Below are 20,512 nucleotides of genomic sequence, written 5' to 3' on the forward strand. Positions count from 1 at the left end.
CAGCTTAACATAAAACCATACTCAATACCTTAGATTGCGAAATCGATGAAATGCCAACTAGTTACGCTGGGGGACTTCTCCTTCGAGATACCGTGGAAAGGGAAAGGCGATGAAATGCCAATTACGGAGGCTTCGCAGGGTAGAGACAACTTCGAGAGCGACTTGAAATGGAAAAGTCAAGACGTGAGTTGAGAAAAAGCAATTAAACGGCTCCGATAAATTGCCTCTTGAGTTACCCTACTGAAAACCCCCACTTCCTCTCAAATCGCCGAGATGGTGCAGCCCACGACTCCCCATGCAAGGGCATTTTTCGTCCAAAAATTTGAAACTCACTCCGTTCACATCCGATTCAGTGGTTTGGGGGTTTGAAAACATAGACTTTAAAAAGGAGGGGGTTTTTGGGGATTGCAAAACTAACGGGGTGTTTTTGGCAATTTTACAAACTTAAAGGGTTTTTTTGGCAATTTCCACTAAATAAAACTTATAAATCAATAATGATAAATGTATATTAGATTAATATTTTTAAACCAACTTTTTAAAATATAAAATAGCTTAATATTATTTATCATATTATATATATATATATATATATATATATGAAATTGTAAATTTAATATAATAAATATCCTATCTTATATTAATTTAAATATTACAAATTTTGTGTGTATATATATATACATTAAAATAGCAAACATGCATCTTATAAGTTCATGTTTTCATTAATTAATCAATTATTGAGATTAAAATTTTTAAAATAACTTTTAGAAATATAAATATAGATTAATTCATCTCAAGATAAATTAAAGTTTTTTATTTATCAAATTATAAAATTGACAATGAGAGATATCCTATTTTACCTTATTTTTAATATTATTGTCTATAAATAGAAAGCTCAAGTTCTCATTAATCAATCATTTAATTTAATATTTTTTTAATTACTATTTCATTTGTTATTTTTGTTAATTGTATGATGGTTTTGATTTATTTGGTTCCAAGTTCAATGGAATTGTTATTGGTTAAAAAATTGTTGTGGCTTTGTAAGTGGTTGCAACTATTATTGAAGATGACGATTCAATTAGAATAGATGGCATTGCAATTACTTTAGATATCAAACAATAATATGAAAAAATATAGTAAGTTTTTGAGTAATTCACATAGTCAAACTTTATTTGTGTAAATTTTTTGTCATTTTAACTCAGATTATCATTTAATTTCAATGAATATAATATAATTTACTTATATCATTTGCTATGAATAATAATACTACAATCATTTGTTTGCATATCAATAATTTCATTAGGTATATCATTAATCGTTTTAATGTGTAAATAGATTGTGGGTTGTTTTTTTATTAATTTGCTTTGCTTATTCAATGGGATAGTACAAGTTTGTTTATATTTAATTTTTCATTGGGAAACAAGAATCAATCCCAACTAATTTTATAAATTAATATCAGTTATAAAATAAAATTGTACTCGAATCCGGATTAGCCAAGAAAATTAAGATTATTCTTTTAGGAGAATAAAATAAAATTATTTAAAAAAAGGAACCATTAATTAGCACATATATATATATATATAATCAACTATGTAGCATGTATATATAACCAAATATTGTTAAATAAATTTGTTTTCCTTTGCCAAAGCATCTTATTCTATTGTATTCTTCAAAAATTAATGTGTTACTTATATGCAATAAATTATTATTATATTCCAAATATGAAATTAATTTAAAATTTACTTAAAATCAAATACTTTTTTTAATTAAGAAGTAGGAACAAACTATTGAACTTGGAAAGTGAAATAAAATTGTAACTTTAAAGAAAATTTAAAATAAAGAATAATTTTTGCTAACAATTACTAATATATATATATATATATATTAAAACACAAGACAAGTTTGGCACATGTCAAATTCTCATTAAGTTTTCCTTCATAAAATATTATAATAATATTGAACATTAAATATTTATAATACAAGAGGTTACCTGATAAATTAAACTATTTTATTTATCAAATTATTAAATTAATAATGTAAATATCATATCGATTAATATTTTTAAAACAATTTTTTAAAAATAAATAAATGGGTATCATACATCATATATAAAATTGTAAAATTAATAATAATTATTATTCTATCTTATCTTCATTCAAATATTAGAGATTTTGTCTATAGGTTAATTCATCTCATAATAAATTTAAGTATTTTATTTATTTCAGTTTCATGTTTTCATTAATCAGTCAATTTTTTATATTACTACTTTTCAAATAACTTTTCAAAATATAAATTTAGGGTAATTCATCAAATGATAAATTAAATTTGTTTATTTATCAAATTATAAAATTGATAATGATAAATATTATATTTTATTTTATTTTCAATATTACAGTATATAAATAGGAATCAAGTTTCATTAAAAAATCAATTATTTAATATATTATTTATTAATTACCATTTGATTTGTTATATTTGTTAATTGTGTGATGGTTTTGATTGCTTAGATTTAAGGTTTGATGGGATTGGTAATGTTTCGGAAACTGTGAGTACTTGTCGTTATTGGTAAAAGTGATATTGTTGAAGATGCCTTTTCAATTAGAGTAAATGAGACTCCAATTACGCAGATTTCAAACAATAAGATAAAAATAATGAAGTAAGAATAATCATATCCGTAATTTATTAATTTATTTTTTGAGTAAATCATATATGACAACTTTATTTTTGTTAATTTTGTCATTTTAGCTCCATTAGATTCAAGATTATCACTTAAATTAAATGAAGATAATATAATTTATTTATATCATTTGCTATGAATGTTAATATTATTACGATCATTTATATTGATATATTTTTCATTGGGAAACAATGATCAATCGGGATTATACCGGATTAGAGAAAAAAATTAATTAATTTAGGGAAATAAAATTAAATTATTTAAAAAATATCAAAACTTTAATAGACACACACACATATATATAACAAAATATTTTTATATAAAAACCATTTTCAGTAACACAAAGAAACACTTGGAAAATGAAATTTATTTTTCTTTAATATTATATTTTAAATAACCTACTAACTAATGTAAGAAAAATCAGAGAGTATAATTATGTTCATTATACTCAAAATTGATAAATTTTTGTAAAGAATATTAGCATAGAATATTAGCATATTTTTAATAATTAGACTATCCATAACTTTGATTTCAGCATCACCTCATCAATCGATTAAACTATTTATCTAACAAACTATCTCCATTATATTATAGTATGGAACCCACAATCATTTTCCTAATTATTTTAATAATTCACAACATATATTTCATAATAAATATATTCATCTAACAAAAATATTTCATTATTTAATGAAAATAATCAGTGAATATTTCTACAAAAATTTATCTTTTCAAATGTATTTTTAAAATATTTTGATATAATTATATGAATTTTTGTAAAATACTATGTTGTTAAGTTTTTAAAGACTTTTAAATTCTTGGTTGATAAAAAATTCAAAATACATATTGATTAACAAAGAAATAAAAAGCAATTTAATATAAATTAAGAGTGATTAAAAATATTACATAGTTAACATCATTAATAATAGATAAAATATAGCGAAGAAAAAGTTATATTGCAAAACACTAATTTTTCATCTTCAACTTCATAGTCATCTATATTGAGACTTAATTTTGCATAAGATGAAGAGGTGTGGGCACTGCTTTTATTGATTTTTGTTTTTGTTGTAGACCCATGAAAAAGAGTGTTTGCTTTCCATCTTGCATCATCTTTTAACATCACCCAAATGTGCTCGTGAAAGACATGTTTCTTAAGATTACGATAATATATAGTATGAGCACATTGCTTTAACTGGTCATCACTCCATTTGCTATGATACTCCCCTATAATTTATTGTATAATTTATTGAATTCATTAACAATTGGAAGAACCCTAGAACCATTGTTGTTTACATGTAATTGGTTTTTTTCTTGAACTAGATCTTCTATTTTCATTGAAATAATTAGTTACTTGTTTCAAAAATGGTCTATCACCTTATTGTACCCATGCTCTCACACGGATTTAATCATCTTCTATTTTCGTTGAAATAATTAGTACCCATGCTCTCACAAGCATTTAATCATCTTTTATGCTCCACCGCTGACGTTTTTCCACTTCTTCTTCACCTTCTTGTTCATTTTAGAACTAAATTCTCAATCCCTTTGTTAGTTCCCTAGGGGTAGGTGGGTGATAATTTTTCTCTCAACCTCACAATACAACAAAATTACTATTTAAAAACAGCATTTCCGTATCTAATCCGTTGCTAATTCTGTTTAGAAATGGATTAGAAATAGAACTTATCAATTTCAAAAATCTTGGTTTCTAATGTAAATAGAAATGAGAAAATGTTCCGTTTCTAAATTTAGAAACGGATTGGCAACAAAAACGAAACCTTTTCTAAATTTTCAAATTTAAAACGGAATAATTTCAGTTGGTAATATGTTTTTAAATTCCGTTTTAATTTCATTTCTAAATTTAGAAACAAATTTGAAACAAAATTGTTACCGTTACAAAAATTAGAAACGGATTTCAAATGGAAAATTTTTATTTTATTTTTGTTTCATCCCATTATAAACAAAACTAATTTTGTTTATAATCCGTTTCTAAAATTATTAAAAAACAATATTGAAAAAAATTAATACATTTCTAATCAATTTTTAGAATTCAAGCAAGAATAAATAAAAAAAAAAATATATCACTGTAAATTATAGCAAACCTGCTATGTGAAATTTTTTTTTAAACCTAGAATACTGACAAATAATAAAGCGCAACTACTAACTAGATAGCAAACAATGAATGGCACAATAAGAAACATCATATCATATCAAACAATCCCAAATACAGTGTGGACCTTCAACAAAATTAAAGTTCATAAAAGTATATATCGCAAGGAAGAAAACCTAACAATGTATAAAAATGATAAAACTGTACACAAACCACACTGATTTGAATGCCCCTACATGATAAAAGACCCACTTATGAGTTTAATTACACATGTAGATAATCTGCCAATTTTGCTGCAAATTTTACGGTTGAAGCCGAAGCCCGTCTTGCTCTTGAGTCTCTTCTCTTCTGGTTTTCCGCTTCCTCCACCGCCCCAATGATGAGTGCAATTCATATCATGTTTTCTTACCCTCAATCTATACTTTTGCTTGCTTTTTAGCACATCTTTGTATACATTCGGTGCTATTCTGGGTATGTTTGTTAATGATGCAGGAATTGAGGAGCTTGATTCAATTAGGAGTGAATTCAGTCACTAAATGAGAGAAAATGGAAGAATTGCTAAGTGTTCAAGCTCAGCACGGACAGAGCACAGTCATGCTCTGTCTCCCTGAATCTCCCAGTCTGGTGTGGATCAAGTGAAGAAGCTTGCAGGGGTTTGACACCAAGACGAACACAATTAAAGCACGATCGTGAATATCTCATACTAGTGTTTTTATTCTTCTCAATGGGGGAAGCACATGCTGGAGGCTCCTAGCAAGATCATGTTCATGGAAACACGCGCCAAGCATGACCACGCTTCCTCCCACTAAAAATTCCAGGCGAACACTTAGCAGATTCACTCTCAGGTTGAAGCACAATCGTGTTTAGATCGTGTTGAGCTTGAAGACAACCCTTTCAACTCCAGATTTTAGGGTTTGCCATTATCTTTGTTCGGGGATTCAACTCTCCACCGGGAGGTCTTTGAAGAGGGCGAAGATCAGGCTTCACCACACACTCTAAGGGGATAAATGAGGAGTTGGAGGCACAAGAGAAGTGGGGTTGAGCATACAGAGCTTGGCAAGGAAGATCATCTTGAGTAGAAGGGAGTCATGTCTTCTTTCTCTTGCTATTCATCTATGTCTTTCTTGTTGTACCCATCCATGAGGGGCTAACCATCTACAGTGCCCCGGGATGTTGAACTATATGGTTTTGTATGCTTTAACTACTTGATTATTAATGATTACAGAGTTTTTGTGTTTCTTGTGTTTAATCTTGTGTTTGCATATCTTGATGGCTTGAATTACACAGCTGCCTTGGTAATCTAGTTATCTTAGCATAACTTGGTGTGTTTGGGAACCATAAATGCAACATTGCTTTAGGGCACACACTTGAATTATAGAATGCACCTGGTAACCATTATAATAGAGTCAGCATACTTTAACTCATAGGGATCATGCCGGGGCATTGCTCTCTTGTAGTTGAAAACATAATCCTAATCCTCCGGTTTCTACCATCATTCACTCTTTCACTACTAGTTCTTAATTAAATCTTTTACCAAATCTTTGTTAGACTGAACATCAAAAGATAGATTAGTACTTTAAGTCCAGTCCCTAAGCTTTGACAATCCTACTCCTAGCGGGGTACCACTGTATTACTTGTCTGTGACCCGTACACTTGCAGAAAACACATCAAGTTTTTGGCGCCATTGCCGGAGAGGGCAACTTTTAGGAAAATTTGGATTCTGGTGATTTAGTTTATTTATATTGTCTATATTTGTGAATATTTGTTTTCTTATTTGTTTTCATTTTATTACTTTAGCTTTCTTTCCACTTTCATTCTTTTTATTTTCTTTGAGCTCACTATGATATATCTTATAAGACATTGGCAGAAGTGTATGACCCGTGGGAGTACCTCATCTCCATTGGTGAACCTTGATCCAGAAATTGAGAGGAATTTTCATAGAATTATCAGGTAGATCAACTTGAGATAAACATGGTCAATGGAGATAAGTCTGGAAGTAGGTCAAGATGAGAATATAGCCGGGAATGAGCAGCAGAGTATCTCAGATTATGCCCTACCAAATTTGGAAGGAATAGGGTCTAGTATTGTTCGCAATTACCGCAAACAATTTCGAATAGAAGCCTAATCTCATTCAATTGGTACAACAAACGTGTTAGTTTGATGGATTTCAAGATGAGGACCCATATGAGCACATACGGAATTTCCTTGAGATTTGCGATACTTTTAAGATGAACAAAGTCTTTGAGGAGGCTGTCCGCCTTCGACTCTTTACATTCACATTCCAAGGAAGGGTCAGACAGTGGTTGAATTCCTTGCCGAAAGGGTCATTGACAACATGGAAGCAAACCTCAGACACTTTTATCGCAAAATATTTCCCTCCAGCAAAGATCACTAAGTTGAGAAACGACATTTCTTCCTTTACACAATTTGAGTCCGAATCCTTGTACGATGCTTGGGAAAGGTACAAGGAAATGCTAAGCAAGTGCCTATCTCATGGAATTATGGAATAGATGCAAATCCAGATTTTTATAATGGGTTGAATATATCTACCAAACAAATGCTCGATACAGCCTCTGGGGGATCATTATGCAACAAACAACCAAGTGCATCATACATGTTGATCGAAGAGATGGCAAGTAATGGCTACCAATGGAGTTCCGAGCGAAGCAAACCAGTCAAGGCAGCCAGGATTTATGAAGTTGATGTTGTCGCCACCTTGGCTGCACAGGTTGAAGTTATCACGAAGCGGTTAGATGCGATGCAATCGATTTCCTTAGGTAGTGGACCATCTGGAGATAGTTGGGTGCCCCCATGTGAGACTAGCGGCTCTGCTGATATGGGTGCAGGTCAAATTCGAACAGGCGGATTTTGTTACACAGAATTGCTGATTCTAGAACAACCCATACGGTAATACATATAACCCGAGGTGGAAAAACCATCCCAACTTTTCATGGAACTAATCAAGACAAGGGCAGGGTCAACAAAATAGAAGTCCCCTGCCGAGCACACAATCATTACAGCCCTCGTCCTCTTTAAATTCAATTGCTGAACTCACTGGGTTGCTTAGTCAATTCATGAAGGGTACAGAGAGTCATCTTTCGAATCATGAAGAGATCATCAGGAACACTAATGCCACAGTACGGAATCTTGAGCACCATATGGCTCAAATGTCTAAATTAATTGAAAAGAGGCTTCTTGGGTCACTTCCTAGTAATACAGAAATCAACCCAAAGGAATCCCTTAAGAGTATTTGATAAGTGCTTGAGTAGACATATTTTTATATATGTTTTACATGCATTGAGCATCATTTTTACCATGGTTTATGTCTCATATAGTATATTTGGTGTTCTTTTTATGCAATTAGGTTGTAAATGCCTTGAAGGGAGAAAAAGAAGCAAAGATAGGCTATAAAGATACATTTTGGGAGTTCTTGTTCAATCCAAGGATCAAGACGCAAGAGGAGCTCATAAACATGGAGGTGTGTGCCAACTTCCAAAAAGATTCAAGCCAATTTGCTAGTTGGAAGGGCACAAAGGCAGTAACATCTCCATGCTCCTACTCTTTGGAAAGAATGCAAGACTTTTCAAATGATGAGTCAACGAAGAAAAGTCTTATAGCTTACCACATGGACGCGTGCCCGACCATGTGGCCTCAAGAGAAAAGTGTTTGAACGTCGTTTATGAAGAGACTGTAGCTAAGTACTACAGCAAAACGCTGTAGCATTTCACTGTAACAATATTGTAGCATAAACACTGTTCACCCAACCACGTAAAAATTTCACGCGAGCGCGTGGAGGCACATAACAGACGATGTTTGTCCTTATAAATAACCCACTTGCCCTAGTCTTTGACATCTTTTGTGCTGCCCTTGAGAGATGAGACGGCTAGGGTTTGGAGAGGAGGTCTTTGTGGCTTAGGAGGTACTTCTTCACCAACTTTAATCAATTCCTTCTCCGTTATAGCATGTAGGAAGCCACCGACGACCCTAGCTTCAGAGTGGATCCTTCAAGACGTTGAAGCTCTCTATCAAGGTCATCAGTTCATATATAGGGGGGTTAATTTCTATGGCTTTTATGTACTTTCATTCATTGATGATTTGTTTTGTATATTGCTCCATGGAGAGCTAAACCCCTAGAGGTTATTTGGGCTTGTGAACCATAGGATTCTAATATTTTTGTGGATTTGTTTTGTGTTTCTATTTAATTCGAGTTTGGTTGAGTTTCAATCTTGTTTGCCTAATGCTTGCTTGCCTTATTGATCTTATGGTTATTTGGTTTGCATGATTTATTGCCTTGGTGAGAGAGAGGTCTCCATTAGGGTTAGAACCCCAAGATTGAAAAGGGTTAAGAGGGTGAGTCATGAGATAGTGGAGCGTCCCCTTTTCCCTCCGATTGGTGTATTCTATTTCCGTATTCCCTAAGCTCTATACAACCATATTTGGTGTGAGGTGTGAGATTAAGAGATTTCACCACCGGGACCTTGTAGGGGGTTAGGGACCTTTCACCTTGAAGTAGGATTAGGACTATTCTTAGGAATCGGATATACCTTTTGGAATCCCTAGAGTGTTTTGCGGTCATATGTGGTGTGAGGTGTTGAGATTGAGTGATTTCTCCACTGGGACCTCTTAGGGGACCAATATTGGTGATCTAGAGGCAAGATTCGATTATCTTTGGATTTTCACAACTTAACCTACTCATTCTAGAAACACTTTGCATACCTAGTACATAATACCTGAATCCTAGGGGGGAGCATTGCCTAAATACCCTACTTTTACTGATTGAGATCTCCCTCTATTTTACCCTTTCACATTCGTCTTCGGTATTCATTTCTTTATACATTAGATCGTCACATCATGCTATTTATCATTAGGCTAGATAGTAGAGAAGCAGTTTGATAATTACTTGTGTGATAAGAATGCGAAGTGTTCTTTCCTTATGATGAGCATTACTTTTATCGGGTTTTAACGCTAATATGCGTGTATTTATGATACTTTCATGCATATAGGGTTGTGAGGATGAATATTAGAGAAAGAAGTCAATGTGGATCGTAAATGCATCATTTGGAGGAAATCTTGAGAAGGTTCAAATGCGAAGACATAAGTCGGGTTTGAAATGCGGGAATGTGTGACAACCTCCTCGTATTCAAGTTAGCACAATGATTTGGAGGCGCACAAGGGCAGTCACATTCAAGCATTTCGGTTTGTGCATGTATAGCAAGATCTCCACCAATGTCTCAGTTTATTGAAGAAGCAAAGTGATCTATAGCGTAAATGTGTGCCCGTTTATGTTACCTCGATGAAAATATAGATTCGGGAGTGTTTCAGCTAATACTGTAGCAAAAATACTGTAGCATGTACTGTTCACAGCCGGCCGAAGAATGATGAAAACAGAGAATCCACACGGGCTTGTTAATTCCACATGCCTGTGTGAAAAATCCACACAGGCCCCCACATGGGCGTGTGGATTCCCGATTCCAGCCCTATTTAAGGCCGATTTCAGCCCCGATTTCAGGATCCCTTTTTTCTATCTTTGCAAAAACTTGAGAGAGGGCGGCTGGGGTTTTGAGAGGTATTAGGTAGGGATTTGGAAAGGTTCTACGGCTCCAACATCGTGCTCTGTTTGGAAGAAAGTTAGTGGGAGAGCTTTCGTCGGCACCGATCCGGCGAGGTGTATCCTAGGCCGGACAAAGGGACCCTTGGACGAGTAGAGGACTCTCCACAAGACCACCGCCATGACTATCGATGGGGTTTTCTATGGATTCTTTGCTTTTACATTTGATTTCATTGATTGTAATTAGTTTTATGGAGAGCTAAACCCCCAAGTGGGTACTTGGGTATTTGTGAACCCTAGGATGTATTCGTTTCATTGAACCTCTTTATTATGCTTTCAATTAATTGATGTTTTATTTGAGTTCCAATCTTGAATGCTTGATTGTATGAATAGTCCCTTAGAGTGACACTAGGGTTGAGAGTTCTTGTTGGTAACCTTTGTGAGTGAGTGACACACCAAGAGAGTTAGACAAAGCTAGATTGGAGAGGGTTGAGAGGGTGAGTCGAGAGGTAGCAGAGCGTCCCCTTTCCCCTCAGGTGTGATTTATTCTACCTCCATTTCCTCAAGTTCTTTACGGTCATAGTAGAGTAAATGGGCTAAAGGATGACCTTCCGCTAGGACTTAGTTACGAGTGCAACGGAGTGAAGCGTTGAAGTGATTTTAGCACCTAGGGCTTAATTCTGAGTAGAGACCTTCCACCTGGACCAAAGGGTTAGGTCTACATTTAGGAAGAGGATTTATCACTTGGAATCCCTAGAACTCATTGCAATTCTATACGAGTGCGAGGTTGAGAAGTTATTCAATTTCTCCTCCGGGACATGTATAGAGTTAGGCATGGTTGACCTTAGATTTAGGATCATGCGTTTAAGGATCTCCACGACTCATTATTGCATCAGTTAGAAAGTATAATAAAGGTTCTTACACTTGAAACGATTGTCCTAGGCAAAACAATATCAGGGTACCCCATTTATATCGATTGTCTTACCTTCTCCTTTTCTTGTGCCCTCTTTCTTGTTCTTTTACTTTTGTGTTATTGATAAGTGCTTGTGCGATATGAATGCGAAGCGTTTATTCCTTATGTTGAGCATTACTTTTCTGGGGTTTTTACACTAATACGTGTGTTTTTATGTTACTTTCGTGCAGGCAGGGTTGTGAAGCCGAGTATGAAGGAAAAAAGCCAATGTGGAGCACAATGCACTGATTTTGGAGGAAATCTTGCAAAGGTTCAAACATGAAGACATAGGTCGGGTGTGAGATGCTAGAGTATGTGCCAACCTCCTCGTATTCGAGTTTGGCACATCCAATTGGAGGGGCACAAAGGCAGTCACACTTGAGCATTCCGACTTATGCACATAGAACAAGAGCTAAACCAACTTGCCTATCATTGAAGAAGCAAGTGATCCACGACGTGAACGTGTGCCCGTTTGTGTTACTCCGATGAAAGTATGGATTCGGGAAGCTATTCAGGACGGATATTGTAGCAGAGCACTGTAGCAACACGGTAGCAAGTACTGTAGCAGCATTGTTCACAGCCGGCCGAGAAAACAGGAGTTCAGAGAATCCACACGGGCGTGTGGAAATTATCCACACCCGTGTGGAAATTCCGCACGGGCGTATGAAGCATCCACGCCCGTGTAGTCGCCCAATTCCAGCCCTATAAAAAGCCGATTCAGCCCCGATTTTAGTATTCCCTTCTCCATCTTTTCCCCAACTTGAGAGAGGGCTTCGGCTAGGGTTTTGAGGGGATTGGCTAGGGTTTTGGAGAGGTTAGAGCCGACATCGTCATTCCTTAGGAAGAAGGTTGGTAGGGGAGCTTCCATCGAGGCGTATCCTATACCGGACGAGGGAATCTTTGGACGACGAGTAGAGGACTCTCCACAAGACCATCGACACGACCATCGAGGGGGTTTCTTTATGGATTCATTGCTTTTACATTCTATTTCTTTGATTGTACTTAGCTCCATGGAGAGCTAAACCCCTAGTGGGTACTTGTGTATTTGTGAACCCTAGGATGTATTCGTTTCTTTGAATCTCTTTATTATGCTTTCAATAAATTGATGTTTATTGTGAGTTCCAACCTTGAATGCTTGATTGTATGAACATTTCCCATAGAGTGACACTAGGGTTGAGAGTTCTTGTTGGTAACCTTGTGAGTGAGTGACACACCACGAGCGTTAGACAAATCTAGGTTGGAGAGGGTTGAGAGGGTGAGTCGAGAGGTACAGGAGCGTCCCCTTTCCCCTCCGACGTGATAGATTCTACCTCCGTTCCTCGAGTTCTTTGCGGCCATAATAGAGTGAATGGTCTAAGGGATGACCCTCCGCTGGGGCTTAGTTGAGCGTGCAATGGAGTGAAGCGTTGAGGTGATCTTAGTATCTAGGGTTTAATCGTGGTTAGGGACCTTCCGCCTGGACTAAAGGGTTAGGTCTATAATTAGGAAGAGATTTATCACTTGGAATCCCTAGAGCTCATTGCAACTCTATGCGAGTGCGAGGTTGAGAGGTTATCTAATCTCTCCTCCGGGATATGTATAGAGTTAGGCATAGTTGACCTTAGATTTTGGACTATGTAATTAAGGATTTCCACGACTCACCATTGCATTGATTAGGAAGCATAATAGAGGGTTCCTGCACTTGAAACGATTATCCTAGGCGGAGCATTATCCGGGTACCCCATATTTATCGATTGCCTTACCCCCTTCTTTACTTTTGCTCTCTTACTTGTTTTTATTGTTGAGAATTGAATCATTGTCACACTTATCATCATTGATCTTTCACATAGCTAAGAATCGAATTAAGTATTTTTATTCCCTATTCCCTGTGGATTCGATACCCGCTCATCCGGGATTATTACTTCGACAAACCCGTGCACTTGCGGGATATACGCAAGGGGACCTTGTCAGTTATTTCACATCTTGTCACACATATCACTATTCATCTTTCACTTAGTTAAGAAACAATTTAAGTGTTTTTATTCCCTACTCCCTGTCGATATGATACCCCACTCATCTGGGATTTTATTACTTTGATAAACCCGTGCACTTGCGGGACATACGCAAGGGGTGTTGTCACAGTTTGTACTACTAACCCTGTTCCCTATGGATTTGACTACCCACTCACCTGGGTATTTTATTACTTCAACACCTGTGTACTTGTGGTACACACATGCAATTTGGAACATGTCAGTGTTTCATTGAGGAGTGGAAAGAAACTCCCAAATTCTTCTGAAAAGGAGGTCGTGACAATTGTGGCTGAACCATCTAGCATTGTCGACCTCGAGACGCCAATTGTAGCAATGGAATCGACAATGGAACAGGGTAAGGAGAATAGTGCACCACCTGTGTATCAACCTAAGCTTCCCTACCCTGTGAAAGTGAAAAAAGAATAACAAGATGAGCAATATAAGAAATTCCTAGACATGTTCAAGACTATGCACATCAATGTTCCATTTGTTGAAGCTCTTGCTCAGATGCCAGATATGCTAAATTTTTGAAGGAGTTGCTCACGAATAAGAGAAAATTGGAAGATGTGTCGTCAGTGACACTTAGTAAGAAATGTTCGGCGTTGATCACCAACTCGCTCCCCAAAAAGGAAAAGGACCACAAGGGACTCATCATCCCTTACACAATAGGTGGGTTGATTGATTAAATAGCACTTGCTGATTTTGGGGGCAAGCATAAATCCCATGCCTTATAAAAATTTTCAAAAGCTTGGCCTTGAGGAGCCAAAGTCCACTCCTATGACGCTTCAACTGGCCGATAGGTCCATCAGACAACCCCATGGAATCATTGAAGGTGTTTTGGTGAAGGTAGACAAATTTATTTTTCCAGTGGACTTCGTCATCTTGGATGTCGATGACAAGGTTGAGGTGCCATTGATTTTGGGCAGACCATTTTTGGCTACATCCAAGGCTCTTATTGATGTCGATGATGGTCGCATGGCACTTCAAGTGGGAGAAGATGAAGTGATTTTCAAGCTCCGTGATTCTATGCGTCACACAATGGACTTTGACGATACTTGTTATTTTGTAGATGCTAATGATGACTTGGTTTTTGATTTTGTGCAAGACATGTTCATGAAAGACGACTTATCAGAACTACTTAATGACGACCCTCTTGAAGGTGAGGTTATTGAAGAGGGAGTGGTAGACTTACAATGTCTCAATGTAGCGAGGGTGGAAGCAACCGTACTCCCTGATCCACAGACGAAGAAAGTCTGCAGAGAAACTCGTTGGTGGAAGAAATTGGAAAACAAAAAGAAGAAGCCACCCAATTTACTTCCCGCCCCTAATCATTCGAATCCGTGGACTTTTGGTGAGACTAGTTTAATTAATTCATTACTGCCATATTCTTGCTTTTGTACCCCAGGTGGTGCTGTGAGGCTTTGATGTCACGAGCCTCCCTAAGCGCTCAATAGGTACGTTAAACTAGTGACGTTAAACAAGCTCTTCTTGGGAGGTAACCCAAGTTATTGTGTGGGGGTTTTGTGTTTTTCTTCCGTTGTTGTTTCTCTTGTTTTTTATTTTCTTTATCACCACCTTCGTTGTGGTTTATCTTTATTGTGGACTCTCTTTTTGTATTTCCGTTTTGCTATGGGCGTGGTATTTTCGCTGGGTAATTTTGCGTCTTTTGTTGCTCAAATTATGAGAAGGATAAAACCTGTCCTGGCCTATTTCCGGGCAAACACGGGCAGACCACACCCCTGCTTTATCGAAATGCTTAATACTAGGTATTAATTAGTAAGAGTCCTGACGTGTCTGTTTTTAGATTTGTTTAATACTATTTTAATAATAAAGAAAGTCATGTCAGTACTTTTTGACGGAAAGACCAGCGTTTGTTAGGATCTGGACTGGAATTGCTCGATTTGAAAATAGAGAGGGACTTTCTGCGGCCAAATTGTAATAGAGGGATTAAAAGGACAACCTGACCTACTTACAAGGACCTTCCTGAGATTTTTACCTAAAAATTATTCAATTTTACTTCTGATTTATTTTATTTAAAATTGCATTATCATATGCTAAGAGAGAATTAATCTATTTTATTTTATTTTATTTTTTATTTAAAATTACATTATATGTATTTATATATATATATATATATATATATATAATAACCAAGGCTGCTCAATAAGATATTTTTTTACATAGATACATGTGAGGAACATAATAAATTAGAATCTACTTACAAAGTTATTTTTAAGCAACATAATAAATGCCATTATTGGTCTTTAAAAATTTAATGTCCTCTTGGAATCCAGTGCATATAAAAATTACTCCCGCTTCAAATTATTATTATCATACATTTAAACTTTCCACATGTTATTAAAAGTTTTAAACTCCTACAATCTAAGAAAAAGTATAATAAAACAATTGTACACTTTTATTGAAATTATTTACTCACGCCCCTTTACACACTCTCAACTAATTTCGAAAAAAAAAAAATATCCCTAGAGAAAAATAATTTGAATCAGGGAGAGCATTTTAAAAGATTTGCTTTTTTTTTTTTATCAATTGATCAATATTCCTTATATAGCTACAGAGAAAAAAAAAAGTTCATAGAGTGAACATACCTACAAAATAAACTCCAATCAAGAGAGTTTAAGCACTAGAAATAAAAATTGAGCCAAATTGTAGATAGAATTTAGAATTTAGAGTTTAATTTGAAAGACATTATTTCCTTTAGGAGATCCTGGTCCACAAATATTATGACAATGAAACTTATGCAAACAAACACTAAGAACAGTCAAAACTACACAATCCCACACTCTCACTAAAAATAAGTAAAATATTTGACAGTCTCATGTGAGGAAAACCAAAATAAAAAGGATGATAAAAAGGACCAACAAGAATGCTATAATCATGAACTGTCCCTTCGCGCCCGCCTTCTTCATAACCATAGCAACTCTTTTCTGCAAAAGAAAAATAAACAAGTTATTCTTCGATCATTGTATCGTTTTCAATTAAGATCATCAGAAATAGTCATGAGTCAAATTGAACAAAGGAAAGTAAAACCTAAGGAAACAGAAGATAATGGAGATTTCAAAAGCAAGAAAGACCAAGTTTGCAGATCTAAAAAAAATAATACAGAGAAGATACAAACCTGAACAAAGTCAAGCCGATTTGAGGTGGTTTCCATCTCCAAGCTCAATTCGCCCAAAATCTTCTCCTATTAAAAAACAAGATTACAGCAACTATAAGATCTAGCTTGTGTTTCATAGAATGACAAGCACCCAATTAATTAATGGCCATCCATACCACTCACAGAGAAAGAAACCAACTGTAATGGTTTGACTACAACTCCAAGCTTGTAGAGAAGATAGAGGCCTTGAAATACAGATAAATAGGCAGTTTTTACATCACCACTAAGCATGAACTTCCAAATATCTTTCTAGAACTATCCTTCTTTCTCTTTCTAAACTTCTACAGAATTATGCGGACAGTTACATAATTTTCAGTGCTTTAAACTCAAAAAGCACAAAATCTTCATCTACAGCATAGTGAATGCAGATTGCCTCCATAGTATAACAATCTCATAATAAAGAAGCAAATGAAACATCACATATGAATCTCAATAGTCTAGAATGGCACATTGCCAACATTGTGCAGTGAAACATAAAATGAATTTGGTATACAGAAGTTAGAAATCAAGTCAATACTTGTGGTAACAATCAATTTCAAAAATCAACATATGCAATGAAATATTACTTGTCCAATGAGCTCTTCGTGTATTGTGAGTCCTACGCCTCCTATCCGTTGAACACTTGCACTAAGTTCATCCAATTCCTCATCTTGTTGTCTGCAGCAATCCAAAATATATAATTAGTCAACAAATTCATTCTCAAAGTTCATCAACTAAATGTGAATTTTTTTGAAAAATCATCATAAGTCTTCAACAATAAAATGGCCATTTGAAGAACATGTCAAGCAACCAAAGTCATTCTTAATGATCTTTTAATTAATAATTAGATTTTCACTCATGATATACCATCATGAATCCCCTGCTTCAATAGACCTCCAAGACAAACCATTCCATGCTCTGCTTGAAATTTCATTTTTTTTTCCCTGAGACAACACTTCTAAGGGGAGGTATAAGCCAAGGAAGTTACTGTTTCTGGGATGGTTGGAAGGTACAGAACAGGAAAAGTAGAGACAAGTACATTTCCTATAGTAGATCCTGAGCCTTTGTGACTATTGTAGTAATATATGTTCCATTCAAAACATCATATTTATCATGACCAAATAAATTTGGATGTCACAATATGCAATCAAATTCTCAGACCTCAAGTTACACATCGCTAGACTTGATAAGCAGCAAGTCTGCTACAAATACAGCCCCTTGAAGTCTTGTGGCAATATAAACAAACTTTCTGCTTGGCAACAACTCCATTCAATAGTGCTTCAGTTAAATTTTAACATAATTTGAAAAAAATACTTGAGCGCATTCCATTTTGGTCATGAAGTAAACAAGAAAATTTTTTACAAGAATTCTTAAAATTAGTGTGATGCATATGCATTAGATTCTAGTGAAACCCAAAAATGGCAAGGGAAGTCGATAATACTCGAGCCTTTAAACCATGTACATCAACAGTCAGGATAAAGACAATGGAAAGAAATATATTACTTTATAAGGAGCATCTGCTGATCTGATTCAGAAGTGATAAAATCCTCATTGTCTTGATAAGGGTGTGATGTGCCTGTCTGAGTAGCACTATCATTTGGAAGGCGCATCAACTCCCGACGTCCACCATTGTAACTAGAACCAATTAAACTGCTCTTCTCCCTCCCAGCTTCTAGAGTTTTCCTTATTGTATCAACCTATAAGATAAGTGGTCCTTTCAGAATAGCCAAGTATTCAAGGCAAACATCAAGTTCAGAAATCATGAATGGAGAAGTCTGAGAGTAACAAAATTCCTCACATTTATTTACGCATTTGATCTATATACAATCACACAAATAAAAGAAAAATCCAAATAAGGAATCATAATATTCTATCACCATATGCAAGCTCATACTTACAATCATGCAAACGAAAGAGTAATCTAATTAAAAAATATAATATTTTAATTACAACAGAAAATTATACCTGTGTATGAGCAGTTTTGGTCCACCTCTTCCTTTTCCCCAGTTCCTGCTCATCAAGGCCATACCATGCTGGATCTCTCGCCGCTACAGAAATTGTCTTATCCAGTTCATCTACCTTTCTACCAAAGAATGAAGGATCAGTCTATATATTGATAAATCCATTGTCTGAACCAATCCATTAAAATAGACACCACACTCAATACTTTCTATTTAATATCTACTACTAAAGAAGAAACTTAGAGTAAATAGAATTTATATACATAACAAATTTATAGATATACGAGAGACGGAAACACAAATGCAATTAACTTTAGCAGCTTTCAAGAACCTGCCACTCAATGCTTTCACAGCTGGCAACCAGCTCTTTGCTTAAATGAACCCATTCCCCGGTATTTGAAGGAGTTTCTTCCCATTGATGAAAAGTAGCTTGTAACTTATCAATCTGTCAAAAAAGTCAGAGAACAAATTTACTAAAAGAATAAGGTGTTCAAATAAAACCCTTAGTTTCATGTTTCAGATCCTAATCCAAAGTATCAATACTGCCACAGATATATGCACGCAAACGATCCTCAAACCACACAATGAAGACTTTATGCAGTAGAGGTTATTAATAAAAAAAGGTCTATGGAAAAGGAAATCAGGTAAAGTACTTCATTGCCGTGCCTGCAGGAATTATTCCCACATTCCACAAAAGATTAATTCAGAGTATCACAACACAATTCTTAAAACAACATCCCTTGGCCAAATTTACGCATATCACTACATTTCATTCTACCATTAATTATTTGTAGAGTATTAGATACAAGGACTGTTGCAAATAGAAATTTAAAAAGTCAAAAAATTAAAGCAGGCAAAATAAACATATAAATCTATCATATAATGCATTTTTATCAATAAAAAAAAAAAAACATACATCAAGAAAAAAAACACTTCTCCACAAGCAATACAAAGCACATCCTCGGTAATGCAGTCAGTGTAGTTAGATGAATTGCAATGCAACTCTTCTTCAAATTAATCAAGTGATGTCCTTATCACAACTTGTATTGCAACAGCTAGAATACAGAAATTATAAAGATTTGGTTGCTTCCAATCAAAAGAATTCAGCTTTATCTTCACGAAACTAAAACATATCATGGAAAATGAAACTTTATTTAAAAAAAAGAACAAAAAAATAATATCGGAAACAGATTAATCAAGTCACGTCTTGATGATTACATTAATTTCAGCAGCTAGAACATCTTCCAATAAAAAAAAATCAAGCTTTCACTTCATGAAACTAAAAATTATAAGAAAAAAATAACTTTTTTAAAGAAGAAATCACAAGGAAAAATAACACAACTTACAGAATCTTGAATCTCCTCTTTGACAATATAAAATGGATCTTGAGCTGGAGTCATCCTGACTTCACTTCATTCTCTTACCACAAACTTCAATCTCACTGCATAAACAAAAAACACCAAAACATTAAAACAAGAAGAAGAACACTAAACAAGAAATCGAGATTCGCATCACAATAAAAAAATTGAAAAAAATACAAAAATGCCCATCTGAGAGCGAGATCCAAGGCCGATTGGATGAATTCCAAGCTCAAAAAGCAGGACAATACTGAGGATTCACAATCTATATAAATTTGGTGTTCAAATCAAGAAATTCCGAAGAAAAATTTCGTTGCAAATTTGATGACATGGTTGAATGATGATGATGATGATGATGATGATGAAGAGGAAGAGGAAAATCAAAGGGCAATGGGCATCAATGAAGGAGATGAAGCTAGGATCAATGCATACCTAGTGCATAACGGCGATAATGGATTGGGCACTCGAGGGTGCGCTGCTGGGTAGCAGTTCCAGATGAGCGAGGATGGAGGGAGAAAAAGAAGAGTCTTTGCGCTCGTTTCCGAGCTTTAACGAGATGTATCAAACGGGCCAGACATGATTATTACTGTGTGGGCTGGCAAGGCCCACGGCCCAGTACAAAGCACTGCCGGAGTCACCTGAGCCATGCTTAGCACTGCCCTGTTTATTATTATTATTATTATTATTATTATTATTATTATTAATAGTGTTATGCTCGTACTATGCACGGGAGAAATGAACGTAATAGATGA

General features: G+C 35.1%; 1 protein-coding gene across 1 annotated transcript; it reads right to left on the reverse strand.

The window, feature by feature from the left end:
• Positions 1 to 15,960: 15,960 nt before the first annotated feature.
• On the reverse strand, positions 15,961 to 20,279 carry LOC120255679 (syntaxin-61-like). Its single transcript, XM_039263453.1, has 8 exons — positions 20,193 to 20,279; positions 19,749 to 19,843; positions 18,734 to 18,847; positions 18,407 to 18,520; positions 17,945 to 18,138; positions 17,029 to 17,119; positions 16,424 to 16,489; positions 15,961 to 16,232 (listed from the first exon to the last, which is right to left on the reverse strand). The coding sequence occupies exons 2-8, from the start codon at positions 19,800 to 19,802 to the stop codon at positions 16,122 to 16,124; spliced, it is 744 nt and encodes a 247-aa protein (XP_039119387.1). The 5' UTR covers positions 19,803 to 19,843; positions 20,193 to 20,279; the 3' UTR covers positions 15,961 to 16,121.
• Positions 20,280 to 20,512: the final 233 nt, after the last annotated feature.

This window comes from Dioscorea cayenensis, unplaced genomic scaffold (assembly GCF_009730915.1).
Source record: "Dioscorea cayenensis subsp. rotundata cultivar TDr96_F1 unplaced genomic scaffold, TDr96_F1_v2_PseudoChromosome.rev07_lg8_w22 25.fasta BLBR01001131.1, whole genome shotgun sequence".
In the NCBI taxonomy this organism is placed as follows: Eukaryota; Viridiplantae; Streptophyta; class Magnoliopsida; order Dioscoreales; family Dioscoreaceae; genus Dioscorea; species Dioscorea cayenensis.

Coding starts and splice junctions, on each gene's coding strand:
- LOC120255679 (XM_039263453.1), bottom strand. CDS start 19,802: ATGACTCCAGCTCAAGATCCATTTTATATTGTCAAAGAGGAGATTCAA. Junction 18,521..18,733: donor GTGAAAGCATTGAGTGGCAG/GTTCTTGAAAGC, acceptor TTTGGTAGAAAG/GTAGATGAACTGGATAAGAC. Junction 18,139..18,406: donor CCAAAACTGCTCATACACAG/GTATAATTTTCT, acceptor CTTATCTTATAG/GTTGATACAATAAGGAAAAC.